At 63.3% G+C, this 10,181-nt stretch overlaps 1 protein-coding gene across 3 annotated transcripts in view; it reads right to left on the bottom strand.

The window, feature by feature from the left end:
• Positions 1-325: 325 nt before the first annotated feature.
• Positions 326-10,181, bottom strand: part of INTS1 (integrator complex subunit 1) — a 33,126-nt gene continuing 23,270 nt past the window's right edge. For 2 of the 3 annotated variants that reach the window (XM_017508230.2, XM_037731238.1), the window contains 18 exons: positions 9,539-9,793; positions 8,782-8,941; positions 8,424-8,564; positions 7,869-8,052; positions 7,666-7,789; positions 6,922-7,046; positions 6,697-6,784; positions 6,398-6,624; positions 6,148-6,271; positions 4,944-5,077; positions 4,341-4,533; positions 3,741-3,868; positions 3,269-3,381; positions 2,207-2,320; positions 1,544-1,614; positions 1,154-1,245; positions 864-973; positions 326-727 (listed from right to left, as the gene is read on the bottom strand). In XM_017508230.2, coding sequence (XP_017363719.1) covers positions 612-727; positions 864-973; positions 1,154-1,245; positions 1,544-1,614; positions 2,207-2,320; positions 3,269-3,381; positions 3,741-3,868; positions 4,341-4,533; positions 4,944-5,077; positions 6,148-6,271; positions 6,398-6,624; positions 6,697-6,784; positions 6,922-7,046; positions 7,666-7,789; positions 7,869-8,052; positions 8,424-8,564; positions 8,782-8,941; positions 9,539-9,793 — 2,499 coding nt within the window. In that variant the 3' untranslated portion in view covers positions 326-611. The remainder of the gene's footprint in view (positions 728-863; positions 974-1,153; positions 1,246-1,543; positions 1,615-2,206; positions 2,321-3,268; positions 3,382-3,740; positions 3,869-4,340; positions 4,534-4,943; positions 5,078-6,147; positions 6,272-6,397; positions 6,625-6,696; positions 6,785-6,921; positions 7,047-7,665; positions 7,790-7,868; positions 8,053-8,423; positions 8,565-8,781; positions 8,942-9,538; positions 9,794-10,181) is intronic. The other variant, XM_017508231.2, reaches the window with a different exon arrangement.

Here is a 10,181-nt window from a genome sequence, read left to right as displayed (position 1 = left end):
CGGGCCAGTCTCCGACGCAGCCTGACAAGGCTGGACTTGCTCAACAAAGAACTTGGGGCCAGGCAGGGCCCAGGGCTGGCACCTGACGGGAGGCGGCGGTGACAGTGGGGGTGTCCGAGTAGGCAGCATCCCCCGACCCTCTACACCTACGGGAATGGCTGGCCCGAGGGAGAGTCCAGTCATCTGACCTCCCAGCCCAGACCTGGGAGGTCTCCATCTCCCAGGACCCGCTCAACTCCCTGTGCTATGGGGCTGCGGAGCCAAGGCCAGAGTCCTTGAGGCTCTCACTGTCCTGAGGGTGACACGGGACACCAGAGAGCACATGGAGAGTTCAGAACATTTCATTCAAAACCAGCCCAGCGGGATCCTTCCGTAGCAGGGCTGTCTGTGGGCCACTGGGTACCTGAGGGCTTGGTGGAGGGCCCCCCATGCCAGCAGCTGGCCTGGAGCCACCCCAGGGCTCAGAGTATTGCTTCCAGGCCTGCCTGGCCTCAGGGCTCGGCCCCTCATCTCCTCGGGGAGACTAGCAATGCCTAGGCTTTCTGGGCTATGCCTCAGGATCCCCCGTGGACGGGCTGGGCCGGGGCTGAGGTACGTCGGCCGCCACAGGCTCACATCACAGCCTCCATATGCAGGATCCTCAGGGCCTCGGAGATCTGCGCACTGGGGTCCATCTGGCCGTACATGCCCACCAGGAAGGCCCGGTGCAGCAGCACAGCCGCGTGCTCTGTGGGGGAGATGGAGCCCCGCACGTCACACTGGCTGTAGTGACCAGACCTTGGGACTTCCAAGAACCCGCTCTCAGGAGACTCTGCGGACTCCCCAAGGGCTGCCAGGGCCCCGGGTGGGGGACTAGTCCTCACCTTGGCACAGGAGGGTGTACTCTGGCAGGTTCCTGAGGGCTGTCTGCACCACCTCAAAATCCTGGCTGCCCAAGCAGTACATGAACGTGGGCAGGAAGTCAGCTGCGATGCTGAAAGAGCCAGGCACTTCAGTGGGCACCTCCACCCTGTGCCGACGTCAGGTTCCCACCCAACAGAAAGACACACCTGGAAGCCTGGTCTGGCCATAGGCGGGTAAACCTGTCACCTGGGTTAGCAGGGCCCGGAGGGTGCTGGGACAGGGCCGGCAGTGGCGGCAGGGCTGGCCTCACCTGGGGCTGTTCTGGATGGAGCGCAGGGCCAGGCTGAAGGCCAGGTTGCGGCAGGACTCTTCGGCCGAGCTCATCAGCCGCTGCAGGTTGGTCTGATGGGGGAAAGGTAGGAGGTGTGTGACTGGGGGGCCCAGCCCCCATCGAGGCTCCTTCACCCCTTGGTCTCTTGGTCTCATGATGGTTGGTGGCAACGGCAGGGAACTCTAAGCTCCCACCCAGAGGGCAGGACACATGCACCGCTGGGCAGTCCCAGCCTGGGGCCCCACCCGAAGCCCAGCCTTAGAGGACTTGCTGGGGCTTAGGGTGGGCACCGTGTGTGGGCAGCGGCCCTGCTGGGGTTCTCCAAGGGAACAGCTCCTCCCAGCTCTCCCTTGGCCCCTCCTGGCTCACCGAGAAGAAGCCTAGGATTTCAGGTCTCCGCCGGGACATCTCGTCTATGTCACTCAGAACCTCCAGCAGATCTAACACAGAGAGAGGGCCAGGTCAGAGCTGCAGGGCCTAGGTGGACCTCTGCCCACCCTACTCCAGCCACTCAGAGAGGGCAAGGCCCTGAGCACCACAGGATGGAAAGCACTGGCAAGCATGAGGCCAGTGACGCCCTCAGTGGTCACCTGTGCCCAAGCTCTGCAGATGCCCATCACTGCTCCCACCAAGTGGCCTCCAAGGAGAGGGGCTGACCCCTCATGGTGACCCCACATCCAGGGTGCTGTGTCTCCGCCACCCAACCCCATCCAGGCCGCCCAGCCCTGGCTCTTCTCTGAAGGTGGCCACTGATCCTGCCCACCTTCCTGGCCTCTTCCCGTTGCGCCCCCACCACCTTAGGGGGCTCCTCTGCTTTTTACTGTGAAGCAGAGCAGCCCCCTCCAACTCCCCTGGGCCCTTGAGTTTCTAAGGTGCCCCCAACTGTGAGGAACGGCCCACCCACCCATAGCCCAGTGTGGGCCATGCTCACACCAAAATCAGTGCCTAGATAGCTGCTGCCCACAGCCCCGTGGGACCCAGGGTGCCGACCAGGCACTGACCTCGAATGGGTGAAGCAGGGCCCCAACTCACCCTCCACCGTCTGGCCCCGGGAAAGCCGCTTCATGTAGGGGGCCATCTCGGCCGTGGTCAGAGGGGTAAACAGGGAGACGCTGACCAGGGGCAAGGAGCCGGCAGAGTTCTCCTCTGGAAGACAGCGTCAATGCTGCAGGAGGGCAGGAGCGGCAGGACGGGCCACACTGAAGCACCAGGGCCTGCCCTCCCCAGAGCACAGCGGCCACCACACAGGCTGCCAGGATGCGTGTACACAGCAGCGCTCCATAAACGGGGTGGAGCCACGGACCGGAAGCTGATTTTGGATTGGGTGCAGGCACCTTTGGGAGTCTCCCTGCTGGGCTTCTCGCAATGCAGGCCATGACCCACTGGGCACAAGGCAGGTCCCTTGGGCCCTGGACCTGGCACTCTTCCAGCAGCATGGGAGAGACCTGCTGTGGCACTATATCATCTTCAGGTGGGAGAGAGAGACCTAATGCAGCATCCTGTCTCCCTCAGGAGGGGACAGAGATCAGCTGTGGCACCGTGTCACCCTCGGGTGGGGGGAAAGACCTGCTGTGATCTCGTATCATTGTCAGGCAGGGAAGGACGGGAGTGAAGAGCCAAGGACAAACCCAGGTCAGCAGAACCAGGGGAGGCTTCCTGGGGAGGGACGCCTGGGACAAGCGCTGGTGGGCAGGGGATGTGCTGGGGAAGCGGGGTGATGTGCTGGAGGCGGGGTGATGTGCTGTGGTGGGGGGTATGGGAGGGTGGGGGATCTGCCAGGGGCGGAGGTGATGTGCTGGGCCTGGGGGGTATGTGCTGTGGGGGGAGTGGGGGGGGCGAGGGATCTGCCAGGGTGTGGCAGGGGCAGGGCAATGTGCTGGGATGGGTGGGCTGACGCCCAGTCAGGCACCAGTCAGTGCTTAGCCCATGTGAGGTGGGCCAGGGGCCAGCCAGCAAGGTCCCAGGCTCACAAAGCCCCCATCAGGAGCCTCGGACGGCCCAGGTCTGGCTGTGCAGTCAGGAAAACCAGGCCCTGCAGGACTGTTCCACAGCTGCTTCCGGCAGCCCCCACCAGCCCCTGCCAGCTCCACTCACCCTCACCCTCCTCATCCAGGCCTCGGTCGGCCCTCCCATCTCTGCTGGGCAGGCTGAGCCCTGCGAGGAAGGACTTCAGCATGACCAAGTCACTGTTGTCGAAAGATAGGTCGCTGGGAGGAGAAGATACTTTCACTTGGGAGGAAGACTCTGGTAGGCCAAAGTTGGGTCAGGGGTCAAACTAGGGCATGGACCCAGGTGCACAGGAGAGGCTGGGATGCTCACGGGGAGGGCCAGGCGGGGAGGCTCTGTGTTTGTGGAATGGGCAGAGAGCTGTAGGGGTCAGTTGGGACAGCTCCGGCGCAGGAGGGGCAGCCTCTGCACCCTGGGATGAGCACCACACTCAGCAGCCCTCCCTGGCCTCAGGAGCTGCAGATCTGACCCAACACAGCCTTGACAGGAGTGCCCCCCCAGAGCCCGGCTGGACCCTTGCCCAAGGCCTGAGGCTTTCCTGGAGCCTGTAGGCACTCACTGGAGTGGGTCGGCGTGCTTCTGCAGGAAGGAGACAGCTGCGGAGGCGTTGCAGGTGATGTACTTGTGGATGAACTGCACAAACTTGTTGATGAAAGCGGCCAGGTGGCGGGAGGACTTCCTGTAATTCTGCAAAGGAAAAGCTGTGCCCTCGAGCTGCTCTGCCCTGTGGGGCCGAAACAGAGCCTGTGCTCCCATCCTGCTCCCAGAGCCTCAGGCCACAGACCCCACAAGCAACGAGCCCCCTCTGCCAACCACCATGGATGGCATCATGGGCCTGAGGCGTGGCCTGTCAGGGTATGGACACAGCTGTCTGGGGCACATGCCCGGATGAGGGGCTTGAGGTGGCACAAGGGAAACACAGAAAGCAGCATGGAGGATCTGGGCTAGGTTTCTCCAGCATGTGGGCCCTCCAGGCACATGACAGGCAGTGGGCAGGGGCTTCCCAGTGTGGGAGCTGGTCCCCAGGGCAGGGGGCCTGACCTGGGCCCTGGCCACAGGGGACTTCCCAGTCCCGGGTAGATGATGAGGGCCCAGGCCAGGGCCAAGGGAGTAAAAGGGAGCGGAAGGGAGCGTGAGGGCAGGCGGCAGGAGCACGCACCAGCAGCAGGCGGATGAAGGACAGCAGGCAGTCCCACAGCGCCCCCTGGTGCTCGCTGCGGAACACGTGCGGCTGCAGCAGCTCCAGCAGGCCCAGCACGTGCAGGAAGCAGCTCAGGTGATTCTGCTGCCGGAACTCCTGGAAGTTGAGGTGGGTGCGGCCGTGCAGGAGCGCCGCGATCATGGGCAGGTGCCTGCGGGCGGGTGATGGCCCAGTCAGCCCTGGCCAGCTGGCTCGCCTGACACACATCCCCAGGAGGGCCCCACTGCCTGTGCCCTGGGGCCAGACCCTGTGCTGCCCCCCTCCACCTGCCCTAGGAAGTGGGGATGAATCGCTCCTCTCTGGGGCCCACCCAGGCCCTCACGCCTGATGCTCAGCCCAGGGCTCTGACTTCCTTCGGTCAACCTCAACTGGAAACCCTTTGCTTTGGATGTGTGTTTTTGTTTTTTCTTTTTCAAATTATTATTTTTCTTTTTTGTTTCTTCATGGATGGAATGTTTTTGTCATTTTGAAAGGGAGTTTCGCTCTTGTTGCCCAGGTTGGAGAGCCTCAGGCCCCTGGTTAAACCAAAGTCTGGCAAGGGCAGGGCTTCTGGGGCAGTACCTGAGCAGCAGCAGTGGGTGAGCCACCGCCAGCTTCCGGCAGGCCATGCTGGCATCCGCCCCTCGGTTCTCTGACGCCCGGGAGTCGCTGGTGTCCGCAAGGAGCGTGATGAAGCGGTGGATGAGGCTGTCCAGCTGCAGGGAAGGGCACTGTGAGGCCAGGGCCTGCAGGCTCCCCTCGCCTGCCCGCCCACACTCAGCCTGGCTGCCAGCTGCAGCCAAGATCCACCTCGTGCCATGCCATGAGCAGAGGAACTGGCTCCTCCATGGCTTCCATGGCACCTTGGGAGGGCAGGCCGACTACGCCACAAAGGATAAAAGCAAAGCTCAGCACCAAATGAGGCACCGAGCGGGAAACAAGCCAAACCTGCACATCGGCCACGCACGATGGCTCGCATCTGTGATCCCAGCACTTTGGGACGCCAAGAGAGGAAGATCACCAGAGCCCAGGAGTTCAAGACCAGCTTGGGCAACATGGTGAGACCCCGTCTCTATTTTAAAAATACAAAAAGATTAACTGGGTGTGGTGGTGTATGCCTGTGGTCCCAGCTACTCGGGAGGCTGAGGTGGGAGGATCACTTGAGCACGGGTTGAGGCTGCAGTGAGCTACGATGGTGCCACTACACTCCAGCCTGGGCAACAGACACCACCTCAAAACCACCCCCACAAACCTGCTCATAGAGGGTGATTTCAATGTGTAAAACAACATATAAGTGAAAAATCACAAGCAGAAATGACTAGAAAGTCAGCTGCTCTCTGTGGTATCAGCAGAAGACAGGCTGTAGGTTCCAGCCAGCGAAGGGGGAGCCGGGACAGAAAGCCCAGCCCTTCCTCCAGGGTCACTGTAGAGGAACAGACCCAGCTGTCCACCAAGACCTGTGCACAAGACCCCAGCAGCTGTGACTGCTCCAAACTGGACGTGACCCCACGTTCACCTTCTGGTGAATAAATCAATGGTCGATCCACAGAATGGCAGGCTGCTCAGTACCCATGACACCACAAGTCTCCAGGCTGTGCTGGACAGCACCCAGCGAACAGACCACCCAAAGGCTCCCTCGGTAGCAAACTCAATGCAAATAAACCCACAGGGCTGCAGGGCAGCACGGACTGGGAAGGGGCAGGAGGATGTGTGGCCCCTGCCCTCCCTCCCTGCCCAGCCGGGGCTCCTGGGAGTGCATCGGGGAGCAGAGGAGTGGTGCCCTCACCTTGCAGATGCTGCTGCCAGTGGCCCCTTCACTGTGCAGCAGGACCTCAGGCACGGGCACCCGAAGCTCCGGCCGCTGCAGGTAGAGCTGCAGGAGGAGATCTCGGCAGCGCCTGCCCAGCACACTGGAAGACAGAGGGGATTCGCTGAGCAGATGGGGCCAGGTGTGACGAGACCCCACCGGGGACTGGGCCTCGACTCCCCCGGGGGCCCATTCCCAGGCAGCATCCAGGGCTGGGGTGTCTGAGCACCTGTCTCCCCGCTGCTGAATGCAGCCCGCCAGGTGGTCCGTCACCTTCCTGACGCTCTCGTCGTCCCCATGGCAGCAGCTGAGCAGCAGGGGCAGCCGGGCCTGGATGAGGCTGCAGGCGGCTGCATCCCCATCCTGGCTCCGCGTCTCAGCCTCGGCCAGGATCAGCTCCACCAGGCTGATGAGTTCTGGGCCCTGGACCCGCAGCACCAGCTCCTCCCGCCGCTTCTGCAACGGGCACCTGCATCAGCCCCGGAGCACCACCCCCTCTCAGAGACGGGCCATCCTCCCAAGACCTGCCTGCGGGGTACGCTGGTCCCGACCCTGCCAGATGCGAGGAACGTGGATGCAGGCCCAGAGGAAGTCCAGAGAGGCGGAGGGGTCGAACCTGGGGGGAGGCATGGGTTCCACTGAGCATTCGTTGTCTCATCTCCGCATGGGAGACACCCGTGAGAGCTGGTGCTGGGAGAGTTCTGGCGAAGGCCAGTGCGCACACAGCCCAGTCGGGGACGAGGAGGTGCCCACCTTTGCTCCCGGCTCTTGCCCAGCAGGACGCGGATACACTGGTGTAGCGTGGGCCAGCTGGACTGGTGTGTGAAGAGGGCCAGGAGGTAGGGACGGAACGAGAGTACCTGGGCCTGACCTTTGCCCTGTGGAGGAAGGAAGAAGGCCGGATGGCCTCACCTGGGCCAGTGTTGGCAGGCTCAGCTTCCCCATGGAGCCACTCAGAGCAGAGGCTCGGGGTACTGCTGGTGACACCAGGCCCCATCGTGTGGTGCCGGGGAAGGTCCCTCCTGGTGCCTGCGTAGTGCCTCCCCACCTCTTCCCACAGGAGCCACGTCACTGGGCAGAGGTGCCCGGGGCTCTGTGCAGCCCTTCTGGTGAGGCTGTCCCTCCCCTCTGGGGGACCTGGGGAACCCTGCACCTGCCCTCCCTTCTGCTGGCCATAGCCCCATTCCCTTCGGGAAGATGGAGGCCCCTGCATGATCTACAGGGTTTGGTGGGGCTGACCCACCCGTCCACCCACCCCATCTCACATCTTGCTGGTCACAGTGCTGGTCCACAGGTGACCATGACCCTGGCCTGGGTTTTGCTGGAGCCAATGGGGGACCCTGCCCTTCCTCTGGGCTGCTACAGGGACACATGGGTTTAGAGCAGGGGGGCTGCTGGAGCCCTGCAAGGCTCGCCCAGGCCAAGGCTGTGGCACTCTGGGTTGGGAAGAGCCCTTTGCCCCGGGGTGGGTCCCATGCTGAAGCTGGTGCCGCTCACCTTCCTCCGGGAGAAGAGCAGTTTATGCTGAAGGTCAGGGCAGCTGCTGACCACCTCGGGGTCCAGCATCTCCAGCCAGTCCACCAGGAGGCCTGAGGAGGGCCCCAACGGCACGGCCTCCAGGCTATAGAAAAAAGGAGGCTCAGGGAGGGGCCGGTGCCACCCACCCACCCGCCCCAGCCGTGTGCAGCGCCCCAGCTCACCTGCCACCATCGGCACCCGGCTTCCCTGCAGCCAGGGGCTCCTCCTCCTGCAGCAGCAAGGAACTCACCACCACCACAGGCTTGGAGGCCGGAAACGGGGCAGCAGCATCCGGGGTGGCAGAAAAGAGTGCTCTCAGCAGCTCCTCCAGATGCGGGGACTGCAGCTCGATCAGCCCCCGGAGGACTGCACGAGGGACAGAGGGACATGCGGGTCACTCCCAGGCTGGGGAGGTGCCACCAAGTGGGCGTGGGCTGGTCAGGGTGGGATGTGGGGTGAGTGTGTGTGGGACCCAACAGCAGGGCCCAGCCGGGGCTAGAGAGTATAGCCAGGACTGGGGCTCACTTTCCTGGGTGCAGCAGTGATCGGCGGCACCCCAAGGAGAAAGCTCCACAAGAGGCTCCACCCTGAGGCATTTAGGAGGGGACCTCTGTGGGCACTTTCTGGGGACAGTGTTGAGCAGCCACTGTCTGTCCCCACTGGGCAGCAAGAAGGAGCCTCAGGCTTGGGTCTTCCCAGGGCCCCAGTGGCCCAAGGGAACTGGGCCAGGAAGGTACCTTTGCTGATAAGCTCTGGCTCCACGCTGCACTGCTCCCCAGACCTTAGGGTGGCGATGACGGCACGGATGGTGGAGCTGATCACCTCCAGGTCCTGATGGAAGGCCAGGGCCTCTGCCAGGCGCAGGAGGCCCCCTCGCACTGTGGGAAGACTCTGTCAGCGCCCCGAGGCTCCAGCACTCACCCCTCTCAGTGTGCCCCATCCTGGGAGGCCCCAAGGTGGAAGGGCTCCCTTGGGTCCTCACAGGCACCCAGGCCCCATACCACTCCTCAGGCCTTGGGGAGCCAGGCCACTTGTCCACTCCATGTGCCCCCATCCAACGCCCCTGGCCACCTGCCAGCCCGGCAGGGTCCTCACCATCGCTGAGCCTGCACCCGGCTGAGGCCTGGCTGGCAAGCAGCCTGAGCTGTGCCCGCAGGGGCCCACCCTCCACACCAGGGCTGTCCAGCCACTGCAGCATCTGCAAGAGCACCTTCAGGAAGAGTGAGGAGAAGCCAGTGTCCTGTGGCACACAGCACTGTGGGGACAAAGCAGCACGTGGCTACCCTGGCAGACGACAGCTGACCCCTGCCACTCACCATTCTCAGAGGACATGGGGACCCAGCACTCAAGGCCCAGAGCAGGGGCAATGAGGCTGCTGGGACCTGCCGTGACCAGCACCTGCGGCCCAGGCCAACCTCATCCCTCCTGCTGCCTGAAATGGTGCCCCCCCCCCCGCATGGGCCCAGACAACCTCAAAAAGACCCTTTCAAAACCCCCCAGCTGGTTAGGGCTCACATGTGGCTCTGTAGAAGAAATTAACACAGACACACAAGTAAAACAGTCCCAAGCAGACACCAGCAGACAAGGAAAGCGAGGAAGGAGCGCCGAGCCTGGGTGGTGGCATGTGAACAGGCACAAGCTGTGCCACCCCCACCTCCCAATCTGGGGGCATGCTCACTGAAAAAAGTGGACCCTGCCCCAGCTCCCTGGGGCCCTGTCCTTTTTCACTTAGAAACTGAGACCTGGGACCCAAAGAGAAGCAGTCGCAGAACATCCAGGCCATCCTGCAGGAGGCCGAGTCCTCACCGACCTCCTCCCTCCTCTCACCTCCCACCCGAGGGGCTCTGGGTACCTGGTACTGGGAAAGCTGCCGCATCAGCGGGCAGGCCAGGAAGTGGCATCGGTGCATGGACATCACCAGGGCACCACCGTGTGGGGAGCTGAGCAGGGTGGCGAGGGCCTGCAGGACTCGCACCGTGATGCCTGGCACCTCAGGGTTGCCCTGGACAACTCGGGCCAGCTCCTGACCCAGGGCCTGCTGCAGGGCGAGCGCCACGGGGCGGGGACTGGAGCTCTGCCACCGAGGGTCTGGGCTGAGCGGGAAGATCTGGAACAGGACAGGGTGGTGTCAAGGGGAGGCAGAGGGGGAGACAGAGAGGGAGGGCAGAGATGCTAAACACCTGATGCAGCTCCATGCCAGAACACCATCCCATCGTGTCCCTGTTCATTTGTGGCCCCCACCTTGTGGCCTCAGGGGCCCAGGGCCATGAAGACCTGTGATGGGGAGTGGTGAGGGACCCCAACACCCAGGAGCTGCTCAGAGGACAAGGGTGTCCAGAGCCTGCCCAGGGCCCACCAGGCTCCATCAGGATCCCCAGCTCCAGCAGCAAGACCTCGGGCAAACCCTGCAACCTCAGCTTCTGCATCAAACCGGGTGCCCCACAGAGGGGTGTGCAAGGATGGCAGGGAGGGTGTGGGGCGACCCCCTTCCCCAG

Source organism: Cebus imitator, unplaced genomic scaffold, assembly GCF_001604975.1.
Source record: "Cebus imitator isolate Cc_AM_T3 unplaced genomic scaffold, Cebus_imitator-1.0 Scaffold388, whole genome shotgun sequence".
NCBI lineage: Eukaryota > Metazoa > Chordata > Mammalia > Primates > Cebidae > Cebus > Cebus imitator.
Note: the sequence above shows the minus strand (reverse complement) of the source record. Positions and strands in the feature narration are given on the sequence as shown.